The sequence below is a fragment of the Wasmannia auropunctata genome, unplaced genomic scaffold (assembly GCF_000956235.1).
Source record: "Wasmannia auropunctata unplaced genomic scaffold, wasmannia.A_1.0 LD335736.1, whole genome shotgun sequence".
NCBI classification, from domain to species: domain Eukaryota; kingdom Metazoa; phylum Arthropoda; class Insecta; order Hymenoptera; family Formicidae; genus Wasmannia; species Wasmannia auropunctata.
In genome coordinates, this window is record NW_012027154.1 from 308,996 (window position 1) to 330,649 (window position 21,654).

Consider the following 21,654-nt stretch of genomic DNA (forward strand, 5'->3'; position numbering starts at 1 on the left):
TCTTCGCTCGATAGGCGCGAACATGTGGAAGTATCGATTATAACCTCTTTGGTATCGATTGCCGGGAACGCGACGACAGCGAGCAGCCTTCACCCTTCACGCTGCGGGCTGCGGGACGTGTTCTTTCCCTTCCGCCGATCCTCCCGTGCCGTAAACATGGCGCTTAACCTCACTGTCAAAGTGCATCCCGTGGTTTTGTTCCAAATCGTGGATGCGTACGAACGACGAAAAGCGGAATCGTTGCGCGTTATCGGCACCTTGCTAGGTGAGCACCTTGATGAGTGACAGCTCGTCCCCTACCGTCCGCATCTGGCCGAAGGCGGAGACACGTGGTGTCTCGCCGACGCGTCATTCGTCATGTCACTCATGATTTCAGGTACCGTGGAAAAGGGGATCGTCGAGGTGACCAACTGCTTCTGCGTGCCGCACAAGGAATCCGAGAGCCAGGTGGAAGCCGATCTCACGTATGGAATGGACCTGTACGACCTAAATCATCGGGTCAACGCGCAAGAGAATATCGTCGGTTGGTGGGCCACCGGCAACGAGGTTGTAACTCAGCATTTAACTTTAGCCCTCTTAATGTATGTTCCTTCTCGCGGTAGCGTGGCAACTAAACGGAACGTTTCTCAGGTCACCACACATTCGTCCGTCATCCACGAATATTACGTGCGAGAATGCAATAATCCGGTGCATTTGACGGTCGATACTACGTTGGCGAATACGACGAGAATGGCGATCAAGGCTTATGTTTGCGTCCCGTTGGGCGTACCTAATGGCAAGCAGGGTTCTATGTTCACTCCGGTTAAAGTTCAGGTTTGTTAGACTGCTAATTTAGTTGGGATATTTGCAATTTGTATCGTAGAACACAAAGAAAGTTTTTAAAATGAAATGTGGATTGCCAAAATGGATTATCATTCGTGTGTGTGGGATTAGAATTTGAACCCAGGACTCATCGACTACAAGTTTTCACACAAAGTCACGCATTATCCCAAATAATGGAAACAGAGAATACTACATAAAATGTGACTGTGTCAATAGTTAATTATTATCTAGTGCTGAAAGTCTGTCAATATTCAGCACTAGCGCTTTAATACATACTAAATATTGACACAACTTTTCAACAAGAGACAAATTATTGTCCAACATTCAGTGAAGAAAAATTAAGATAGAATGTGATTCCTGTGTCTGCTGAAAAGTTTCTAAAGTCTTATTATCTTTACATAGAGTATCTTCCTTCTTTTGATGAAAATTGATTTAAACATGAACGATTCGTTATGTAATAATAAATAAAGAACTAGAAAATCATTGTGCGTGCTAAAAGTTAAAGACAATCTATGGATGCCTTCCATTTAGCGATACAAATCAACACAAGTATCATTCTGTCTTTGCTGTCATTAAATATTGGAGAAAGACAGAACGATGCTTATGTCGACTTGTCGCTAAATGAAAAGCACCCATAGATATTGTCTTTAACTTTTAGTACACACAATGATGTCCCAGTTCTTTATTTATTTCTACATAACGAGTCATTCATGTTTAAATCAATTTTCATCATTTATACAGAAATTATAATTTATACTTTAACATCTTTAGAAAATATTCGTAAAATTGTACATAAAATGTTACAATTAATTGACAGCCGACACGAATGACCCAATCGGGTGTACCTAAGGTTTAATATTATTAAATCTTTTTATACAGATTACATGCTACGAGCCAGAAGTGGTAGGACTGCAGCTATGTTCAAAGACTCAACTGCCGTCTCACATACAAGCTTCCGGCATGAAGTCTACTGGAGGGATAGAACCCATGATGGATCTTGCGCAAGTCGCAGAGGCTTGCTCCAAGCTTTCTTTAATGTTGGAACAAGTACTGGCATACGTTGATGATGTTCTCGCGGGGAAACAATTACCAGATAATCAAGTAAGTACAGACAAGTTTGAAACATTTTTTTCTTTTTTTCTTGTAAAAACGCTTGCTATCATTTAGCCAATACACACGATTGTTCTGCCATTTCAGGTAGGCAGAGCCCTTTTGGATATGGTACATTCCGTGCCGAAAATGACGAGCGATCAATTCGACGAAATGTTTAATAGTAACGTTAAGGATCTCCTGATGGTCGTTGCGTTATCTCAGTTGATAAAAACGCAGTTGCAGCTCAACGAGAAACTTACCCTGCTTACAACTCTATGATCAAGAGCATTTGATCCTTCACGATGTATAAATACATAGTGCAGAAGAAAAATCAATGACAATAGTCCGCTCCTGATATATTTTGATTACTGTTAATACCATCAGCCATCAATTGGGATTAAAATACAGTATTTATTTTGTGAAATTGCAATTATAATGAAGTAGAAAAAGTGCATAATTAAATTATACAATATGTACAATATGCATTTTATAAATCACAACTATAATAATGTAATAAATACAATTATTTACTTGCTTTTCTATAGATTACTCTGTTAAATCCTTACGATCTTACTCGTTTACTTATTCATATTTCGTAAGAAGTTTCATCCTTCTGATTATCTATGAGATTAGACCAATCGGGGACTCGGTTTGTTTTTAAGTACACTTCTTTTGTCAGACATCGCAATGGCAAATCTGTCGTGCCAAAAATAGCACCGCCCAGCCATACTGTGTAATTCGGTTTACTAGGCGCCGTATGGAATTTGAATGATTCCACTTTTAATTTAGTTTTGTACAGATCGCTCTTGACTAAGGCCAACAATTCCGTCTTCAGACGACTCGCGAAGCCTTTCGTCATAGTTGTTCCGCCGACGAGTATTATATTTTCAGCCAACACCCGCCTCATATCCAACGGGCACTGTAAAATTGAACAATTCAACATTTAGAAACTTGTGTTTTGTTACATAAGAAACTTATATTACTTATAAATTCTATTTTACGGCAGAATTACAGTAAAAACTGGCTTTACCTTAACGATAGCGTCGAGTATCATGGTGGGCAAAGACAGATTATCGTTATCCCTTTCCCACAGCATCTCAAATGCCTTTTCTCTAATTTCTCCAGGTATTAAGATTCTTCTAACGCCTGGATACGTGACGTCGGGAGGTGGAGGCGGCGCATCTTTAGTTCCCAGCTTCGCAGATCTTTCCAGCGTGGTTACGAAACACATTCTTACTTTGATGTCTTCCACCATCCTTTCTGACAAATCTAGATTGCTTGCTGTGTCTCGAAAGTATTTTCTTAAATTCCTACAATGAGAAGAGTAGAGTTGCAAGTGTCTATTGAGTAAAAAAAAAAAAAACCCCAAAGAAGGAAAAGCGCGACTCACTCGTGTACAATCTGTCCGCCCAAGGGCAACGCTTGCCAGGCTTTAAGGACCGGTATTCCCTCGAAGATCGGAATTAGAGTCGCTTCTCGATATCCGACGTCCAACACCAAAGCTGTGTCAATGCCGAGAGTGCTGATTGTGGCCAGGTGGCTCGGCAGAAACAGTACAGAGCCGACTTCGAAGTGCCTGAACATTACTTTCGCGAGGGTGTCTCTGAACGACGCCACCGCCAGCGGGGACTCCAGAAGCAATATCCTCGCATCTTTCGGGCTTATCACAACGTACCTGCAGTGCACCACACGAGTTGCTTTAGATAGAAATTCCAGGATACATGGTAAGACAAAAATGTAAAAAAAATAAAATAAAATGCAGAAACTTGCAGTCTTACTTAAAAAATAATAGATGGAAAAAGTCCACGAGCAGTTGATACAGATCCTCGACGTCCTTGTAATCAACGATCCTGCGTATCTTCTTCGACTCCGAGCATCGCACTTCGGTTCGAATAATACCACGTGGTGACATTTCTCCCGCGTAGCCGAACCTTGTTGTCGTACAAACGTATTTAACATATAATTATATCAAACTGAAAATGAGGGCCGGGAAAATTTCGTTTCTGTGCAATACTCACTTTGTGTACGCGCTACCAATGTCAAACACCACCATTTGCTTGTCCGAGATATACCTCACGCCCTCGTATCCGCGAAGCATTTTCTTTATTTTATTTGTCCGTACGTTTCTCGTATTTTTGACTAATGTAATCGATTAATGTACAAGAGTCGTTTGACAGGTAAGCAGCTGAAAAAATCGGAGTAGAGAGATGGAGAGAATCACACGAATACGCTCGGCGGGCGTTCATTAAATCATCTGACATTCAATCTCATCAATCTGTGTTCTGAAACTCAGCCTGGATACGCCTTTCTCGCTAGATAAAGAGAAAGACAATAATACATTGTTGAAAAGTGACACGAGTAGAAAATTGGCAATTTTGTGAGATAACGAGAGGAAATCAATCAAACTTCCGGATCGATTTCCTTTAATTCATTTTTTCAAAAAAATGCCAGTTTTGACTTAATTGGTCACTTTTCTATCAACGTGGCGGTATATATTTAAAAAAAATTAAAGAATAAGGAATAAAGAAATAATAAGGGAATAAATATTTTTAATGAAGAAACAATTATTTCGAAAAGAAGCGAGGTGACGACTTTTCGGCCTTCTCATCAGTCTCGCCAAGTCGCCACATTCGCCACCTTCCCCCCCTCCCCCCAAAACTATGATCTAGAGATTGATAGGGAATTACGCTAATCACACACGCCGCGGTTCTCTGCGTAGTCCGCGCCTGCTCGCCAGTGCCCACATTCTTCGAAGTCGAGACGACTTTGGGTGAATATGGCTGACTGACAAAACATTCCAGGCATAGCAGCGATCAACGAGCATCGTGTGTCGCGTTCGCTCGAGCATGTGCACGGCGACGGCCGTGTGGAACGACGTCATCCCTGACCGAAGCTTCTCGCCGTACGAGTGACGCAACGACATCGACGTGAACGTCGTGAACGTGAGGGAGAGCGCGGAAGGTGCGCGCGGAGCTCCATTCGTCTCTGTGAGGAGAGAGAGAGAGAGAGAGAGAGAAAAAGAAGTAATAGGTGCGCTGAACGGTGCTCTCTCACACGGGCGATCGCGAGGGCGAGCGGATTGTCGCTGCACGCGGGTGACGCGGCGTAGCAAAACGATCGCGCGAGCGGATTCGCACCACGTAGCGCACCCACCGCATACGAGGACAAGATAGAGCGAAAGAGAGTGAGCAGAGCGAGAGCGCAGCGAGAGAAAGAGAGACAGAGATAGAGATAAAGACACACACACGGGAATTGATCGTTCGAGATCATGACAATTTTATCGAAGAAGAAGGCGAATGCGCCGAAGGACAGGACGCGCGAGGGAGGCGCCGGACCCGAGGTCGACGTCCATCACGGGGTAGTGCAGAACGAGCACAGTTCCGGCAGCATCGCCCTCCCGAACAGTCCTTATCAGGTGAGAGTCGGAAACCTGGTTTCCGGACTTTGCTCTGTCTCTCTGCTTAAAAGAGGAGCAGGTTCTAAAACAGAAGTTTTGCCAACTCGCTGACCTAGGTACGGGGCACCAGCGGCTTCGCCGTCGATCTGCACGGAGTCCAAAGCGATCACGGATCCCACAGCGGTTCCCTCGTGTTGACCGGCAACTCGTACGAGGTGATTACACCCCTTTTTCCTTTGTTTTTTTTTTTGGATATTGTCTCTCGGGTGTCGGGTCCGTTTTCTATACCTGAATTAGTGTACACACACTCTCTTTGCGCTTGCAGTGAAATGGTATATGTTTCACGTTTGGTAAAAGTGAAGAGAAAGAAAGTTCTGGTACGGTCCAGCGCAGGAATGGAAAACAGACCTTTTGTGTAGGGCTGCGTTCGGGAAACGCGCTGTCACAGTTACGTTCCAAAAATTTTACTCCAAGAGCCAATTTCATCGTCTTCGATTAAATTAACTGATCGATTATTCCATTAGAATTGATTAACTGCATTTGTTGTTAAGCAAAACTGAAGCTGTGTATTAATTTTGTATATAATTCCTAACAATTCGTTATCATTATATTGTTGCACAGGTATAATATATAGGAAAAAATTGCACAACATAATTATAATGATAATAAACTCGTTAAAAATTATTTACAAAAGTTATGTAAAAGTCCGCTATTCTATATCTCTTAACGACACAATTGGTAATTGTTGTTGAACAGATATATGGTAAAAAAGGATGAACAACAACATAACAATCGTTAAGAAGTACAGAATACTGATTCAAAATTGATCAATCACGATTGATCTTAATCAGTCAGTAAGTTAATCAGAAGTAGTGAAATTGACTCTAAGAGAGTTAACTCTTTAGGGATTGGCCAGTTTTCATAGTCGGTTATTTTAAGACCATCTTAATAAGAATCGGCGATAAATACAGGCTTGTGTGAGTTAATTTTCCTAAGCCCATTTTTACAATGCAGGACTGTAATCTCGGTTTAATTTATCTTTTTCTAATTCTTAGAACTAGAGTAAAAGTTTTGGAGCGCAGCCCAGTGCTATTGCATCATTCTATCTTTGTTTTACGTCTAATGAATGATAAAGATAGAATGACACAATAGTGCTTTCCGATCGCAGTTTAGATCATCTTGTGCATCGGCAGCGAATGTAAACATCAACTGTTGAATAACGTTGGTGGGATGAACGAATAGCAACCACCAGAGAAAGAATTAACGTTGCATGAACGATATAATATTTACTTGGATGAAAAAAAGCTAGGAGCTATATAAATATACATATGATGCATGCTGTAACACAGTCAATAATAGCTAACCCATGATATTTTTATTACAGATAAACGTTGACCGCCGCGACGACAAACATTTTGAAGATGGGAGTGGCCCGAGTCATGGTAAACGTCACAGACAGAGAGTCAGTCCACACAGGTATTTGAAAAATGGCGCAAAGGGCAAAAAAAATGGATGTTATAAAATCCACTTGTCATTATGTAATTTACGTAAGATAGGCTATACAAAAGGAAATTTTGCACGCTTTTACAGTGTAGGTTTATGCTTGTATTTAATAAGGGATCTACTAATCTTTTAATAGCTGTATTGGTAGACCTTCGCGCGCAAAGCGCGAACGAGAGAGGGATAGAGGCAGGGAAAGGGAGAGAGAAAGAGAGCGCGAGAGGCAGGCTACTCCACCTGCTGCTTCTTGCAACGGGCCGCAAGGTAACGAAAGTCTTTTTTCAACCCGCGTAGCGAGTCACCAGCCACCAAAATGTAACCCCACGCGCGTTTGTAAATGCGGAAACGTGAGATAATGAGTCTCGATTTATTTAGGCACGGATTCTAGCGTAAGTGGAAGAGTGAGCATCGGCGGGAATGCCTCGAATGAGGAGCACGAGCTGGCGAACGGCTACAACAGCGGAGATGAATATACAGGCCGTACTGAGAATAATTACACGTTAGCCGAATGGCAGGAGGTGAGTATCGCTAGCAATAAATCCAATGTTTCGTGTAAAATACAATGCGTTATCTAACGCTAATTACATTCCATGTCTGTGACAATCTAGAAGGACAGGTGGTTTGAGAAACGTCTCAAGAAAAAGGGGCTTATGCTGAAGAAAATGGCGGAGGACGGAGCTTGTTTATTTAGGGCGGTGGCAGATCAGGTTTACGGCGATCAGGAGATGCATGGAATCGTACGGAAACACTGCATGGATTATATTGTAAGTGTGTAGTACCAGATGGGATAACGTTGCGCTATATTTCAGTGCAATCTGACGAAAATTACGTTTCTTTCAGGCTTCCAATCAGGAATTTTTCTCGCATTTTGTGGCGGAAGATTTTAGCACCTATGTAGACAGGAAAAGACAAGAGTCTGTGCATGGAAATCATATAGAAATGCAAGCTATGTCGGAAATGTACAATCGTAGTATCCAATTATATTGTTATAGCACTGGTACGTTCTTTTATTTTTATTGTAGGGTTTTTCGTGTCGAACTCTTGATCTTTTTATCAAACCATTTTTTATTTTTAACAGAACCTATCAATATTTTTCATACTATGGTGGAAAGTGATAATGAACCAATCAGACTGTCGTATCAACGTGGCAGTCATTACAACAGTATAGTTGACCCATTTAAAGCTACTATAGGTGTTGGACTTGGTTTACCATCATATAATCCTGGTTCTGCTGATCGCGCTTTGATATCGGATGCGGTTCGTCAGAGTGAGGAATTGCATATCGAACAGGTAAATCGTTATAAGATCCGTAAACGGGAGCAAGTGAATTTGTTTGATTTTAAGAAATATTCGAAAGGTATTCTAATACATTTCGATTTTTTTTTTTTTTTTTTACGAAAAGACAATGCTGGAGGATAAAATAAAAGCTACCGATTGGGAGGCGACTAATGAGGCTATCGAGGAACAAGTAGCTCGAGAAAGTTATTTGCAGTGGTTGCGCGATAATGAGATGCGTAAGGCAGTAAGTAAAAATTTAATTGTAATCGTTTATCAGTTACTCTCTTTATTGGAGCGAAAAGACTCAGTCACGACTTTTGAATCAAGCGATCAGCCAGTAGTAGCAGTACGAGCACAGTTACGAGCGCGCAACATAATCATTCACACTTTCATTCACATGGAGGTCGTGGACAACAGCGTAGCCATACCTCTTCTCCGACTACGACACAAACTAGCCAAGATAATTTACGTAATTCTCCAAAGGTCCGTTTTTGGCTTTTATTCTTGGCGACGAAAGTCTAAGATATCGTACATAAGAGACGTTTGTTGTGATCATTAGGTCAGCGATGCGGTACGATATAACAAGAGATCGCCGCAGCATCAGTCTACTACTCAAGGCTCTAGCATATCCCATCTGCCATCGGATTTTGAAGTGAAAATGATGCCACAAGAGCCTGTACCGGGAAGCAGCAAGGAAGCGAATGCGTCACCCGATATTTCATTGTTCAATCGCCTTCCTCCTGAAGTATTTGGTGAGAATGTGTTCTCTCAAATCATTTAACTGTAGGTATTTAAAAAAAAAGAAAACTTTTATTTATAAGTTTGATATTTTTGTGCGATGGATATTAATATATATTTTGTATATATGTATATATATATATTTTACTTATGTTTAACTTAATTTTAATGTAATTTTTTAAATTTTAATGGAATAAAACCACACACATATATATATATATAATTATTATATATAAAATATATATATAATATATATTTTAAATAAGAACTATATATATATATATATATATATAGTTCTTATTTAAAATTACGTTAAAATTAAATTGAATGTAAATAAAAGAAGATAAGCTTTACTTAAAATGTTATTTTGCGCTATAACTTTTGTATTTTTTTCTTAATTTAATCTAATTTAAATTTACAGTTGATTATCCACTTGGATTAAATATTAATCAAGAATTTTTTTTTCTAGAGAAATTCTGCATTAAACTGACAAGAATTTTGTATAGTAACGTTCGTCAATTTCTAATTTCCTAGGTCTGACGGATTGGGAAGATAGCCAAATACTTTCACAAGTGTTGGCAACGTCACAACAAGAGTACTTGGATAATCTGAAGCAGTCACGCGTGTCTGCGTCCGCCGGAAACGATAGCGCCAATACGATAGAGTCTAGTAACAGTTCTATTAACAATTCTTGAAATGCGGTCGGCAACGACAAAGTTCAAAAGATATCAGAGTAAAAGATATATACATTTATATATTGCAATATCATCTAATCCCGTATTGTGCTAGGACATAAAGCGATTTGCTTTCTTATCCGTGAGTAAATGTTGCAATAATTACTATTTGGTTTCCCTTTCCATTGTTTCTCTTCGTCTTTCTCTCTCTCTCTCTCTCTCTCTCTCTCTCTATCTCTATCTCAACACAACATGTAACATACGTATGAGACTTTCCACGAGTACGTACGTTATAATCGTTAGACGCTTTGTTAACACTTACGAAGTAGCTGCGTATCTTGTTTTCCGTTGTGGGTACCTTTATATTATTATAGAAAATAATCTACATCAATTTTTTTCCAAATTATTACTGTAACAAAGAGACAAATTTTTTGTTTTTATTATAATAACCTAATCGCTATCATGATCGCTATCTATGTTATACTCCTTCTGAGGAGTTTGACATCTGTTTCACCATAAATTATGCAGTTCATTTAGGCAGAACATATATCGTTTGATATTTGTGATGTTTTCTCTTAATATAGTTTAGGTCACAACGCTTTAGAGAAATCTGCATTGCATTATTTGTAAAAAAAGGAATATAAATAAAACATCATTTAATTGTAATTTTAATTTGTCGACATTTAACTTATCGTCTAAGTATCGTGAATGTCATAGTATAAGTAAGATATATAAATAATAAAAAGGCCTTTTTTGAGATATCCTTATCTTTTTAATCTTAAAATTTAGACCAAATATTTCTTAACAAGAATTTAATTGAAGATTTTTTTATATAGTTTAATAATTTAATAGTATGTAGTTCTTAGTATAAGTGAGACATAAATGTCTAAAAGTGTTTTTTTTTTTCTTAATAAGATTGAAGACTTTCAGAGTTTAAACTAATAATTTAATATGGAAAATAAATTTTCAAAACTTTTGATACTTATTCAAATTCTTTAAAACTCCTTTGAGCAATAATTATCCTTTATATTGTGTAAGCAGGATATAAATCTATATTGTTTAAATTAGAAAAATTATACATACATACATATACATATATACGTACATACATACACCCCCCCCCCCCACACACACACACACACACACACACACACACACACACATATATACGTATATTCTTGTGAAAAAACTTATATTTATATAGTCTATCATAACAAGCCGACTAGTCCTTCAAAAGGTAGAACGTGTCGAAATATTTTCTCTTGTCTTAGATGAAATTCAATTTCACTTTAAACCTTCAGTTTGTTACTTTGTGAAAGCGAAGATGGACGTGCACATAGATTACATAGACTACGCGTTCGAAAGCATACTCGGAAAGGGAACATTTGGGTATACTATTATTTGAAATAAATTTACTACAACTACATGTGTACAAAATGTATGTATATTACAAATTGGATTTTACGGAATAATGTGTACTTTTAGAATTGTGTACTTGGTGAGAAGGAAGAAAGACTTAAAGCCATTTGTTATCAAAGTCCAAGATTTAAATGCAGTAAACCACTCGCCTTCTGAGGTATATAATTGCACAATATCGATTTTATCGAAGTAAAACGCGAAATTCAACATATGTTTCGTAATTCAGAGGACACTAGGAGAAATACGATGCTTACAAAAATTGAGACATCCAAACATAGTGTTTTATTATGGAGCATGGAAAATTAACAATTACAGCTATATTCTTCTGGAATATGCAACTCGATGTACTCTGAACGATTTGCTAGAAAAACGAGAAATACCACTTACGGAGGAGGTAATTTTCCATTGTAGACCATTTTGATACTTGTAATCTTAATATTATCAAGAAAGACACTTCTTTTGCAATCAATATTTACAATTAATAAAGTATTCCGTTAAAAAAAATCGATAGAAAATGATGGGAACCGACAGGATCTGCTAAATATTTTATATTATATAGTTATCTATCATATCTATCGTTCCACTTTTTCTATTCCGAAAAAAATATCGTTTCCTATCGTTTTCTATCATTATCTGATAAAAGCGATTTTAATCTTTGAAATATCAATAGAATTTCTATAATAACTTATTGTTTTTTATACCGTTTTGATGAAATTTGTCATGAATAAATGATTAAAACGTTATCATAATAAATTGTTTATTCATGATAAATTTTTTATGGTTCATAACTACGATTAAAAACGATTATATAGTTTTCTATCGTTTTCTATCGATTTTTTAAAATAGAGTATGTTTTAAAAATGTAATAATTTTTTATTTTATAAAAATGTAAATGTTTTATAAAAATAGATACATTAATTGTAGAAAAGAGTATTAAAAAAAAATATTTTTATTAGGACGCACTGTACCTGTTTTCGCAAGTTATTTTAGGAGTACATCACATTCACTCAAACAAAATTCTTCATCGAGATCTAAAACCAGAAAATATCATGCTGACTGGTAGCCGCGGAGACATTGTTAAGATTGGTGACTTTGGTCTCTCAAAAAATCTGCAAGAGTATGCATTGGAGTGTCAATTTTAACGAATTCTACTTTAAGCTGCGTCTACAATGAAACTTATTTAAGAAAATTAGTCAATTACAATCGATTATTCTTTTTCACGTGGAATGAATAATCGGTTATGATTGGTCAAAATTTTCTTAAATCTTACGTCTTATTGTAGACGCCGCGTTAATTGCAGCATTGCAACAGAATAGCGCTGCTATTTTGAAACTATAATAAGCATCACTGAAGTGCATTCCAATTATGATATTATGTAATTTATTCAAATCAACAATCTTTATTCTATCATGTACAAATTTGATTTTTTTTTAATTCCGTAGAGACACGATAACTTGTCATGCAGGATCTTATTATTATATGGCTCCGGAAGTGCTGAGTTTACAGCCGTACGAACTTAAGTGTGATATATGGAGCATGGGCGTTATACTGTATGAAATGGTTTCAAAGAGATTTCCATTCCCGGCCACGGTAAATTAAATTAATTAACGGCGAGACATAGTCAAGATGTAAAGTAACAGCACTTTATACATAAGTAGTAATATTGTACATGGAGCATGTTTATGAAAAGCAAGATTTTTTTTAAATGCAAAGAATATTGAAGACATTTTTACATATAAAATATTTGGATTGCTCACATTTGTCCTTCTTTACGAAATAAATATCCTCTCGATTACCATTTCAGAATCTAGCGGAAATTACGAAATTAGTGCACAATAGCCCGCCGCAGCCTTTACCGCAGTGGATGTCAGCGTCTATTGTGAATCTGATATCGAAGATGCTAAGGAAGAACAGTTTGTGTCGACCCCGCACTGATCAGCTCGTCCTTTGTCCCTTTCTTGTCCCTTACATCATTCGAGTGTATCTGAATCTTGGACGTGACATTAATCTCGCCGAACGAGAACGTGAGAATTTTGGGCCGCATATTTTCTTAAAATTTCTGAATCCGCCAAAAAAAATTTGATCGACATGACATTTTAATGAATCTTTTATGAAAAGAGGAATCGGTAAATGATATTGTTGCATACAGGAATTCGCTTTATAAAATGAAAACGCGTTTCAAATAATTTTAGGAAAGTGTTAACTAGGACTTAACGCAAAAGCGATCTTTGTTGCATGTCAATTGAATCTCGCATAGCTTAAACATTTTTTTAAATTTATATATGAAATTATCTTTTTTTAAAACATGAGATAATAAGTTTACATTATATATATGATTGTTAATATTTTTTGTAATTTTTTATGCAGTGACATTTCCAAAAGTTTTTGAGTTATGCAGGAACATGAAGATATATTTTTTTTTATTTAGATGACATATTATTGTATAATCTCTTTTCTAATGACCCTTTATAGGACTTTTATAGATAAAGCGCGATTGAGTTTAAAGTAACTTCTCATGTCTTGCAATGTATAACGTATTCACGATGCGCAAGCTCTTTGTTGTATAGAAATATTAACTTAATGATGCTCTGTATTAATTTTAATTGTCGGGAGAAAATTAAATAATGAACGATGAACGTACTGATCACGCCTGAGTTATAATTGAATACCTGTCGTTTGCGAAGCGATACGCGGAACCGATTTGCCGCCTGTGGAAACGGTCAGATTTTAATCTTGTTATTACGGCATTCTGCCTCGATGGAATTTTCATTGTTCGACGAATTGCGATCGGGCTCCCCCGAACACGCGGGATGCGTAACCGGAAGCTAAGGCCGGAACTGTGTGTATACCGGTTCGTTTCATGCCCATGTGGTGATTCTGCGGAAAACCGTACGGTTCGCATCTCGTTAGTACAGATATAGCTCTGTCGGGCTTGTTACTGTCATCCAAACTCTTTCTCGTGACATTGGTACAATGTGAAAGAATTGAAAGAATCCTCCCGAAGGTATAGAAAAGTGCTTAGTGTGCAAGAACAAACTGAAAATCTGTAATAGGTAAAGTCTAATTTTAGATACATATTTAAAGTTATTTAAAAATTATTTAGATTTCTAAGATTTTATAAATTGAGGATATAATTTTAATCGGCGCTTGCAACCTTTTGGTTTATTGACGATTCTATTTAATATCAATATTAGCATTTTTATATAAAATTGTTATTACTTATCCTTTTAGTGAGATAAGAATTCTATCGAACAAACTCCATGTCAAGACCATCGTATCTGCAGGATCCTGATGATCGAATAGTGGACGATACATGACACGTGCATCGGAGTGTAAGTTTTGTGCAAAATAAGTGATTAAGAGAGAAATTACAAGAAATTTATTCTGTGAAATTAAAAAATATTTAATCTAAGATATTTAGATTTTATTTTATTTTGAAATACTTCATTTTCTCTCTGTTCTTTTTTCCGAATAATATATTCAAAGAACAGAGAGAATAAGACTTCATTTTAATGTGAAATTTTAGTTATAAAAGATCTACTTTTTATATATACTTTTTAACATCTAGCTGCTGACAGAAATAATTTGAAATAAATAGATAAAAAATAGAAGAAGGTAGAAGCATGGTTAAGAATTTTAAAGTTTTTAAGGTACAAATTTTTTAATTTTAATCTTTTTTTACAGCTATTGATATTAATATCAATTAAATATTTGTTGAAAATTGAAAGAAATTTAATTTCTTAATATAATTTATAAAAAATCAAAATTATGAAGAAATTAAAATTTTGTAACAAGATCTCGCGAATTGAATTTTTTAATAAATTAAATTAGAAAGTAGGATTCAATATGAAATAAATCAAATAAAAGAGAAATTGCCAATATGAACCGACATAGAATTTAAATATGTATAACTGTATATTAACACAAATAGATTAAAAAATTATAAACGTTTCAACACTGCTTTGGATCTTCTTTAGCATGAATATCGACTATTATAGTTTTATTATACTGGACTCTCTAAATTGGACCACGTTTTTACTATTAATTATCTGAAATTTTAATATGGCCCAAATCTTTACTCCGGGATGAATTTTTGCCACTGCGACTCATTGTTTTAATATATATTATTAATCGCACCGAAGAAGATCTAAAGCAGGTTCGAAACGTTTATAATTTTTGTATATATTTGTATTAATATACAGTTTATACACATTTAAATTCTGTGTCGGCTCATATTGGCAATTTCTTTTTTATTTGAATTTTTTGAATTTTAATTCACTCGTTCTTCGCAGACAAAATAAATTCAAGAAGCATAATCGGATACGATTATCCGGACATGATGTCCACGTATCCAGATATATGGTGGATTTTGATATTGAGCTGCTGCTCGTATCCTTCGTGGAGCATGACTTGGTACCCTCCAACTGCCTTGAACGCGATGCGCGGAGAGCAAATAGATCTCATGGATGCTGCAAACTCTACTTACGCTTCCGTCTGGAGAAATGCTGGCGTCGCGGTTGACGGCCCGGAATCCGTCGATTTGATCGATTCAGGGCGATCCCCCATCAATTCCGTCGATCGCGACCGCGAACCGCTGGATGAAGTAGAGCGCATCGAACCCAGGCAGTGGCCAGGCAAGCCGGATATCCTACCGACTCGCAGCACCGCGCCTTTCACCACGGAAAGGTCTTTACCACCCAGATCTCCGCAGCCCACAACACTGGCTCAAAGAAACCCTTCAACACAAAGGTTGCTTTTAGAGCTTTACATAGAATATCAGCAGAAACATTTGTATCAAAAATATTCAGGCACTGATAGCTGTTGAATAACAAGTGAAAAAAAGGTGTTTTTCACGAATCAAGGGACATAAATATGCAACAGAATTATATATTTTCAATTAATTTCAATTAGATTTTTTAAATATGACTTTACAATTAGTATAAATTTGATAAACTTTTATACAATTATCATATAGAGATATTATGAACACATTAATTGTGAAATCAACTAATCTCATATGCTGTCCGCAATTTTACGTTCGTAAGATTTCCTACTGCACCACCTCCAACGGTCGCCGTCGATGAAGTCTTCTGCGATTTCGGGCCAGCACCAGCCATGCCACTTTGCGAGTGGCAAAATGGTAATGGTGCCTTGGAGTGGACTTCAGGTACTGGTATGACTACGAACTGGTTGGGTGGACCAACGACCGATGCCACGAGCGGCTCAATGGAGGGAGGGTAAAAAAACTGCTGGAGAAGGATATTTACTATTTATACAGTAAAAATATAGCGAAAGTCATATTTTCTTCAGTATTGAATTGAAGAGAATTCCTGATCCTTCGTCGCAATCATATTAGATTATAATTTGAAGCGCAAAACGTGAATTACATGAATTTTTTCTTGTGCATGAATTTCTTCTTTTATAAAGAAATCATATATTTCTTTGTATATTACACACCATTTATATTTTTACAATGTGAGTTTTGCATTTATATTTTTCATTTAATGTTCTATTTAATAATCTTGGATGCATTAATGTGTTAGATACGCTTTTCTGGAGACGTCGCACATACCTACGAGGGACCTGAAGTTTAAGAGTCCCGGAGGTCTTTTGCACAGTCCACAGCTGGGTAGCACCGGGGTCACCGGCACTTGCTTCATGTTCAAATACACCATGGACGGCCTCAGCATCGCGGGGCTACGAGTGCTGCTTCACGTCGGAACGGATGAGTTCTCGTTTAAGAAGGAGCAGACCGAGGAACTGCCTGTAGAAAATATCACAGTGTCATGTGAACCGACGGAAATCGCCATGGAAGAGCGCGTACTGTGGCACGCGCAGTATTACACGCTCGGACTGTGGCAGCAGGCCCAAATACTGTATACTTATCCTAAATTACACTCGGTAGGTATATTATTGTCATTTGATTTGGTCAGATTTAATCAGTAAATATGAAATTCTATAGCTAATTCAGAGAATCAAAATTACACTTATGTTAAAATTAAATTGATAGGAACTGGTTATAATTTTCTTCAATTGCTTTTGTGTAATTTATCTAAATAATGAAGCGATTAATTGTCCAAGATATAATTATTTGACGAATAAATTAATATTACAAAGATATTAAAATTTATTTACAAATATATTATTATATTTATTTGTTTGGCAAAATTATCGTATTAATATTGGAATTTGCCAAACTTTTGTTACGTATTAATTATAAATATCTCTAGAAAATAATAAGAAATCTTGACACTTAGATAGTTATTGAAGGCGTGCCAGTGGACTCCACGGATCCGTCGCGACTATATCGCGGATACATCGCTATCGACGACATAGATCTGCAGCCTGGTACGTCGTGCGTTGGATTCTGTAATTTTGCCGGTGGCTTCTGCGACTGGAACAACGATGCGGAAGATGATTTCGATTGGACCATAGTGAGTACGCTACCAAGTTTAAGCGCAATTTTATCATTCTGCGTTTATACGTTGATAGTTTGAGAAAGCACACTTTTAGAGTCGCGGAAGCGGAAATCCCACGACCGGTCCAGCGATGGACAGCTCTAACGACCGCGCCACAGCCGGTGGTTACGCTTACATCGATTCCAGCTTCCCGCGAAGACCCGGCGACACGGCGAAAATCATAAGTTCGAGCTTCCCGGCAACAATGCCGGATGCACCAATGTGCATGCACTTCTGGTTTCACATGTTTGGAACTGGCATCGGTTATCTGAAGTTATTCCTACGTCATTTTCGCAGCTCGGACACGCAGCTGCAAGAGATTTGGAGCCTGTCCGGAAACGCCGGTAACGCCTGGTTCATGTCGCAAGTTACGATCAGCTCGCTCGACGATTATCAGTTAGTTTTTGAAGCGTCAGTAGGAATCACCGGCATGGGGGATATCGCAATCGATGAAATTTCATATGGGCCAGGCGCTTGCCCTGGTAGGTTCTTGAACATTATTTGAAATTTATGTCGAAACGAGAAATTAGATTAGATTTCAACATTTGCTCGCGTAAAACTTCTTATGAACATTAAATGTAGTGAATTGAGACTCTCTTCTCTTTAAATTAAAAGTATGTAAGACGGTCTTATCGTATTTCTCTCTAAATATATTGAAGTCTTACTTGTAAAACTCTCCAAATATATTTAAGATCTGAGTTTTTATTATATCGATGATTATCTAATTCAGATTGATTTTCTAACATCTGCATTGATTGACAGTGTCACCACAAGTGGCTGCACCAGTGTCGCGGGATTGCACCTTCGAGCTCGATGAATGTGAATGGATCAACTCGCGAGATCCGGATCGCGTCGAATGGGAGAGGGCATCCACTCAGGTGTTAGGCCCGAGGAATCAGAGGAAACCGTACAGCAGTGGACACACAGTTAACCGACGCAACGAATATTTTCTGGGACTCGCGCGTCTTCGAGGTGGTCCGCGAGCATCTGGAGGTGGTACCGCTCAGCTGGTCAGTCGAGCGATGAAGGGTACTCAAGACGCGCTTTGCATCACATTTTGGTACTTTATGTTCGAGCCCTTCATCGATTCCACAGGACCCAGCTTAGGTAGAGTTTTTCAAAAGAAAATTAATAAAGTTATCTGACAGAATGGAATATCTTTGAAATAAATCATTAATTTTGTAATTTATTTAAAACTTTGTGTTTTAGATTTATGGCATTTTCCTTATTTAATAATTAAGGATTTAATCACAGAATTTCTTAATCTTAATTGATCTAATAAATAATACTATCTTTACAAGGAAAAATAGATGATATAAGAAATCAGATTGAATTATTGCTAGCCTGATTTCTTTCAGGATATATGCTGCATAAATGGAATTTATCGACAAAATAAGAGCAACGTTTTTAATTTTATAGGCGTCTTGCGAGTGTACGTGCAAACAGAGGGTGATAGTTCGAAAACTAAACCCATATGGCAATTGTACAATAATCAAGGTCCCACCTGGAGCTACGCTCAGGCCAACATCAATCAAAACACAGACTTCAATATCGTGTTCGAGGGTATTTGGGGTCCGAACAGAGCGAGTGGTAGCATAGGAATTGATGATATCGCCTTTTATACCGGAAATTGCAGTGGTGAATATTTTCTCCTTTTTTTCTTCTAAAATATTTATTTCTTTTGGAGTATAGTACTCATCTTCTTATCTCATTTTATGCATTATCTTTATGTTTTACATCTACAGTGAAACCGTTGAGCGCAGTCGTCCGCCCAGAAGACTGCAGCTTCGAGAAGGATTTGTGCGGTTGGGAGAACATTACTATTTCCGATAACGATCGTGGGGTGACGTGGCAGCGTGCGTTTCAGGCCCATCGACCGGCCCAGTTGTTGGACAGAACCTTTGGTGCGACTGGCGATTTTGTATTCTTCGACATCTTCACGTCGAATAAGGAATCGACGAAGGTCCAGCTACAATCGCCCGTCATCAACGCCTCGCCCGACGAAGAGTTCGTATGTTTCACCTTTTGGTTCGTCGCCTTCGGCGTAGAGGAGTCCACCACTCTGCGAGTGATAAAAATGCCTGCCGAACAGGCACAGGCCGAGGAGGGAGAGAACGAGGGCGAACAGGAGCAACCGGTACGAGTTGTTATAAATCCGAATAAAATATTGATGACAATATTCAGAATGTTACTTATTGCATGTTCTTTAAATTCCTTGGTAGAGATAAAAAAAATTTTAACTTCTGCTTTACTTCCAACTTAATATCAAATGCATGAAATAAACATTTTTTACGAAACAGTATAAATATGGTTCACTCTTGTTTTAAACCTTTAATTTCATTATTTCAGTTATGGTCTCTAACAGCCAAAGGATTGAATAATCCGCGACCGGTCTGGATGGCGGCACAAGTGGCGATTGAAGCGCGAACTCCGTATCGGCTTATTCTTGAGGGAAGCGCCAGTAACGGAGGCTTTGCTGTCGACGACATAAAGTTTCAGCCTCTAGCCTGCGCAAGTAAGACCAATGAAAAAAAAGAACATCATATAGAATCAAGCTGATATTAAAAAATATGTATTTTTTTCTTAGCTCGACCACCCAGTGCTCAACCGATTCAAACCGAGAGCGAGACATGAGAAAAATTACTATGTGGTAATTGCGAAATAAGTTTCTATTAAAGTTGAAAGAATCATTTTTACCCAATATTTAACAGCTATATTTATATAATATTTAATTGTACTACAAATACAGTAAAATAAATCATTTTTATATAAAATAAATAAAATAAACTATTTTAATTTTAAAAAATGTATTGTAGAATTATCTTTGTGACAAAAAATCTTTATATAATTGAACGAATTAAACTAACGTTTGCGAAAAAGCTTCATTATTATAACTTATAAACAAAATAAAAATAATAATAAAGTAAATTTTATTAAAATAAATATAGAAATATTCTATAGAAATTGTATTTGTATTGAATGTTTCTTGTAACGTACAAAATTATAACTAAGATATCAGAAAGGATATCATGAGTACAACGATAAATTATAAATAATGATCCTGCCGAAGAAATCGGTGCTTTCGTTAAATACAAATTTAAAAACCTTGGCGCTAATCTGATTTTTCAAGTTAAATCGCTGTAACTTGTTCGTATCTTCTGGTGAAAAAGATTGGATAATTGTCAGCTCCTTTTTATCATTACCGGCCTCTACATGACAATTCTTTCCAGCAAATCCACCTTGGAATTCTATCTCAAAGCTGGAAAGACTGCATTCTTCTTCAAAGCTAATGAAAACCCACTGTGGACTTCCCTGTCGTGTATATATTGTTCGTCACATTAAATTATATCATTAAATATAAAAAGTTAAACTATAAAAAAACTAATTGGTTACCTACAGCATCCGAATTCCAACACGTTTCGCTGCAATTATCAAACATATACATCTTTCCATAAGATTGAACGTTCTTGTTTAGCACAGAACTCACCCTGAATAAAATATCGAGTCATTATTAAAGCATTCTTTTAGTAATATATTTTATTTAGAAGAACATTTATATTATAAACATGGCAAGCAAATTTCTCTTATAACTGTTATTATTTTATTTTATTGTATAAAACTAACCGACACTCGAAGTTCTTTTCTGTCAACAGGGTAGGCATATTGGTATCCTTATTTTTTTCTACAAAAAGAAATAATTATATCACGGCAAAGTTAGAGAAAAATTCTTTTCAGAGAATAGTTCTTTATTTCTTCTCAAGTCTCCAATGCTGTATTTTCTGTTATTTTCCTGATTTCTCTCATTCTCTCTTGCACTATTCTCAAAACTACTCATACATTTAACCACGTGATATGTAACAGGTTGACATGATCACGTTAGAATGAGAAAGAGAGACTTCGTTTATTCGAATCAACTTTATTTCACCTTAGATTAAAAAAAAAAGGAGTATTGAGAAGAAATTTTGCGATGTTGAACGGATCCCGTACTTTGGACTCGTTGGACTAGACAGATTTATTCTAAATACTCCGAATTAAATAAAGTCCGTATTCTGAATTTGTTGATTTAATAAACAGGCTCCGAATTCAGAATTAAACATAACCTCCTCCGTCTTCTGAACTCGTTGAACTAGATATATAACCTGTATTGCTGTTACTTTGATGCGATTGGACTAAACAGGTAGACGAAAAATTCCAATCTGTTCCAGCCAATCGGCGCGCCCGACACGCGACGCGCGCAGCGCCACTTGTGACGAACGGAGGCAGGAAGTCGTTCATC

The 21,654-nt window shown here is 37.1% G+C and overlaps 6 protein-coding genes across 9 annotated transcripts; 4 read left to right on the forward strand and 2 right to left on the reverse strand.

Moving 5' to 3' along the window:
* The first annotated feature begins 40 nt into the window (after nt 1–40).
* On the forward strand, nt 41–2,273 carry LOC105456240 (eukaryotic translation initiation factor 3 subunit F). The gene is made up of 5 exons (XM_011700143.1): nt 41–265; nt 377–546; nt 631–813; nt 1,702–1,923; nt 2,020–2,273. The coding sequence occupies exons 1-5, from the start codon at nt 157–159 to the stop codon at nt 2,191–2,193; spliced, it is 858 nt and encodes a 285-aa protein (XP_011698445.1). The 5' UTR covers nt 41–156; the 3' UTR covers nt 2,194–2,273.
* On the reverse strand, nt 2,270–4,247 carry LOC105456239 (actin-related protein 10). The gene is made up of 5 exons (XM_011700142.1): nt 3,933–4,247; nt 3,693–3,845; nt 3,305–3,589; nt 2,945–3,224; nt 2,270–2,833 (listed from the first exon to the last, which is right to left on the reverse strand). Exons 1-5 carry the CDS (start codon nt 4,010–4,012, stop codon nt 2,501–2,503), a joined length of 1,131 nt encoding a protein of 376 aa, XP_011698444.1. The 5' UTR covers nt 4,013–4,247; the 3' UTR covers nt 2,270–2,500.
* Nucleotides 4,248–4,614: 367 nt separating this feature from the next.
* Nucleotides 4,615–10,260, forward strand: LOC105456241 (OTU domain-containing protein 5-A). Of its 3 annotated transcripts, none has more exons than XM_011700145.1 (12): nt 4,615–5,329; nt 5,428–5,526; nt 6,696–6,787; nt 6,951–7,075; nt 7,187–7,329; nt 7,420–7,575; nt 7,652–7,808; nt 7,890–8,101; nt 8,214–8,333; nt 8,417–8,572; nt 8,649–8,872; nt 9,362–9,449. In XM_011700145.1, exons 1-11 carry the CDS (start codon nt 5,183–5,185, stop codon nt 8,868–8,870), a joined length of 1,629 nt encoding a protein of 542 aa, XP_011698447.1. In that variant the 5' UTR covers nt 4,615–5,182; the 3' UTR covers nt 8,871–8,872; nt 9,362–9,449. The 3 variants fall into 3 exon arrangements, with proteins under 3 accessions (XP_011698447.1, XP_011698448.1, XP_011698446.1); XM_011700144.1 differs by having other exon boundaries at nt 4,617–5,329; nt 8,649–8,841; nt 9,362–10,260; XM_011700146.1 differs by lacking the exon at nt 8,417–8,572 and having other exon boundaries at nt 4,616–5,329; nt 8,649–8,841; nt 9,362–10,260.
* A 433-nt stretch (nt 10,261–10,693) lies between these two features.
* LOC105456243 (serine/threonine-protein kinase Nek4-like) lies at nt 10,694–13,567 on the forward strand. The gene is made up of 6 exons (XM_011700147.1): nt 10,694–10,890; nt 10,987–11,077; nt 11,147–11,314; nt 11,877–12,037; nt 12,363–12,510; nt 12,725–13,567. The coding sequence occupies exons 1-6, from the start codon at nt 10,826–10,828 to the stop codon at nt 13,001–13,003; spliced, it is 912 nt and encodes a 303-aa protein (XP_011698449.1). The 5' UTR covers nt 10,694–10,825; the 3' UTR covers nt 13,004–13,567.
* Nucleotides 13,568–15,242: 1,675 nt separating this feature from the next.
* On the forward strand, nt 15,243–20,156 carry LOC105456245 (MAM and LDL-receptor class A domain-containing protein 1-like). Its single transcript, XM_011700151.1, has 10 exons — nt 15,243–15,669; nt 15,966–16,157; nt 16,464–16,821; nt 17,178–17,354; nt 17,434–17,860; nt 18,141–18,485; nt 18,798–19,016; nt 19,124–19,515; nt 19,728–19,893; nt 19,966–20,156. Exons 1-10 carry the CDS (start codon nt 15,257–15,259, stop codon nt 20,010–20,012), a joined length of 2,736 nt encoding a protein of 911 aa, XP_011698453.1. The 5' UTR covers nt 15,243–15,256; the 3' UTR covers nt 20,013–20,156.
* Nucleotides 19,613–21,543, reverse strand: LOC105456244 (nuclear receptor 2C2-associated protein). 2 transcript variants are annotated; one of them, XM_011700150.1, is made up of 5 exons: nt 21,366–21,543; nt 21,003–21,060; nt 20,776–20,866; nt 20,484–20,690; nt 19,613–19,885 (listed from the first exon to the last, which is right to left on the reverse strand). In XM_011700150.1, the coding sequence occupies exons 2-5, from the start codon at nt 21,038–21,040 to the stop codon at nt 19,874–19,876; spliced, it is 348 nt and encodes a 115-aa protein (XP_011698452.1). In that variant the 5' UTR covers nt 21,041–21,060; nt 21,366–21,543; the 3' UTR covers nt 19,613–19,873. The 2 variants fall into 2 exon arrangements, with proteins under 2 accessions (XP_011698452.1, XP_011698450.1); XM_011700148.1 differs by lacking the exon at nt 19,613–19,885 and having other exon boundaries at nt 20,330–20,690; nt 21,366–21,541.
* Between the last annotated feature and the right edge of the window lie 111 nt (nt 21,544–21,654).

Excerpts from the sequence above, each read along its gene's own strand:
- LOC105456243 (XM_011700147.1), top strand. The coding sequence starts at position 10,826 with ATGGACGTGCACATAGATTACATAGACTACGCGTTCGAAAGCATACTC. Across the intron at positions 11,078-11,146 it reads TAAACCACTCGCCTTCTGAG|AGGACACTAGGAGAAATACG; the intron begins GTATATAATTGC and ends TTCGTAATTCAG. Across the intron at positions 12,038-12,362 it reads CTCTCAAAAAATCTGCAAGA|AGACACGATAACTTGTCATG; the intron begins GTATGCATTGGA and ends TTAATTCCGTAG.
- LOC105456241 (XM_011700144.1), top strand. The coding sequence starts at position 5,183 with ATGACAATTTTATCGAAGAAGAAGGCGAATGCGCCGAAGGACAGGACG. Across the intron at positions 7,330-7,419 it reads CGTTAGCCGAATGGCAGGAG|AAGGACAGGTGGTTTGAGAA; the intron begins GTGAGTATCGCT and ends GTGACAATCTAG. Across the intron at positions 8,842-9,361 it reads CCTTCCTCCTGAAGTATTTG|GTCTGACGGATTGGGAAGAT; the intron begins GTGAGAATGTGT and ends CTAATTTCCTAG.
- LOC105456239 (XM_011700142.1), bottom strand. The coding sequence starts at position 4,012 with ATGCTTCGCGGATACGAGGGCGTGAGGTATATCTCGGACAAGCAAATG. Across the intron at positions 3,846-3,932 it reads ATTGGTAGCGCGTACACAAA|GTTCGGCTACGCGGGAGAAA; the intron begins GTGAGTATTGCA and ends TACGACAACAAG. Across the intron at positions 3,590-3,692 it reads TTCCATCTATTATTTTTTAA|GTACGTTGTGATAAGCCCGA; the intron begins GTAAGACTGCAA and ends GGTGCACTGCAG.
- LOC105456240 (XM_011700143.1), top strand. The coding sequence starts at position 157 with ATGGCGCTTAACCTCACTGTCAAAGTGCATCCCGTGGTTTTGTTCCAA. Across the intron at positions 266-376 it reads CGTTATCGGCACCTTGCTAG|GTACCGTGGAAAAGGGGATC; the intron begins GTGAGCACCTTG and ends TCATGATTTCAG. Across the intron at positions 1,924-2,019 it reads AACAATTACCAGATAATCAA|GTAGGCAGAGCCCTTTTGGA; the intron begins GTAAGTACAGAC and ends CTGCCATTTCAG.
- LOC105456245 (XM_011700151.1), top strand. The coding sequence starts at position 15,257 with ATGATGTCCACGTATCCAGATATATGGTGGATTTTGATATTGAGCTGC. Across the intron at positions 19,017-19,123 it reads TTATACCGGAAATTGCAGTG|TGAAACCGTTGAGCGCAGTC; the intron begins GTGAATATTTTC and ends TTACATCTACAG. Across the intron at positions 19,516-19,727 it reads AGGGCGAACAGGAGCAACCG|TTATGGTCTCTAACAGCCAA; the intron begins GTACGAGTTGTT and ends TCATTATTTCAG.
- LOC105456244 (XM_011700148.1), bottom strand. The coding sequence starts at position 21,040 with ATGCCTACCCTGTTGACAGAAAAGAACTTCGAGTGTCG. Across the intron at positions 20,867-21,002 it reads GAAAAGAACTTCGAGTGTCG|GGTGAGTTCTGTGCTAAACA; the intron begins GTTAGTTTTATA and ends TATTTTATTCAG. Across the intron at positions 20,691-20,775 it reads CGTGTTGGAATTCGGATGCT|GGAAGTCCACAGTGGGTTTT; the intron begins GTAGGTAACCAA and ends TATACACGACAG.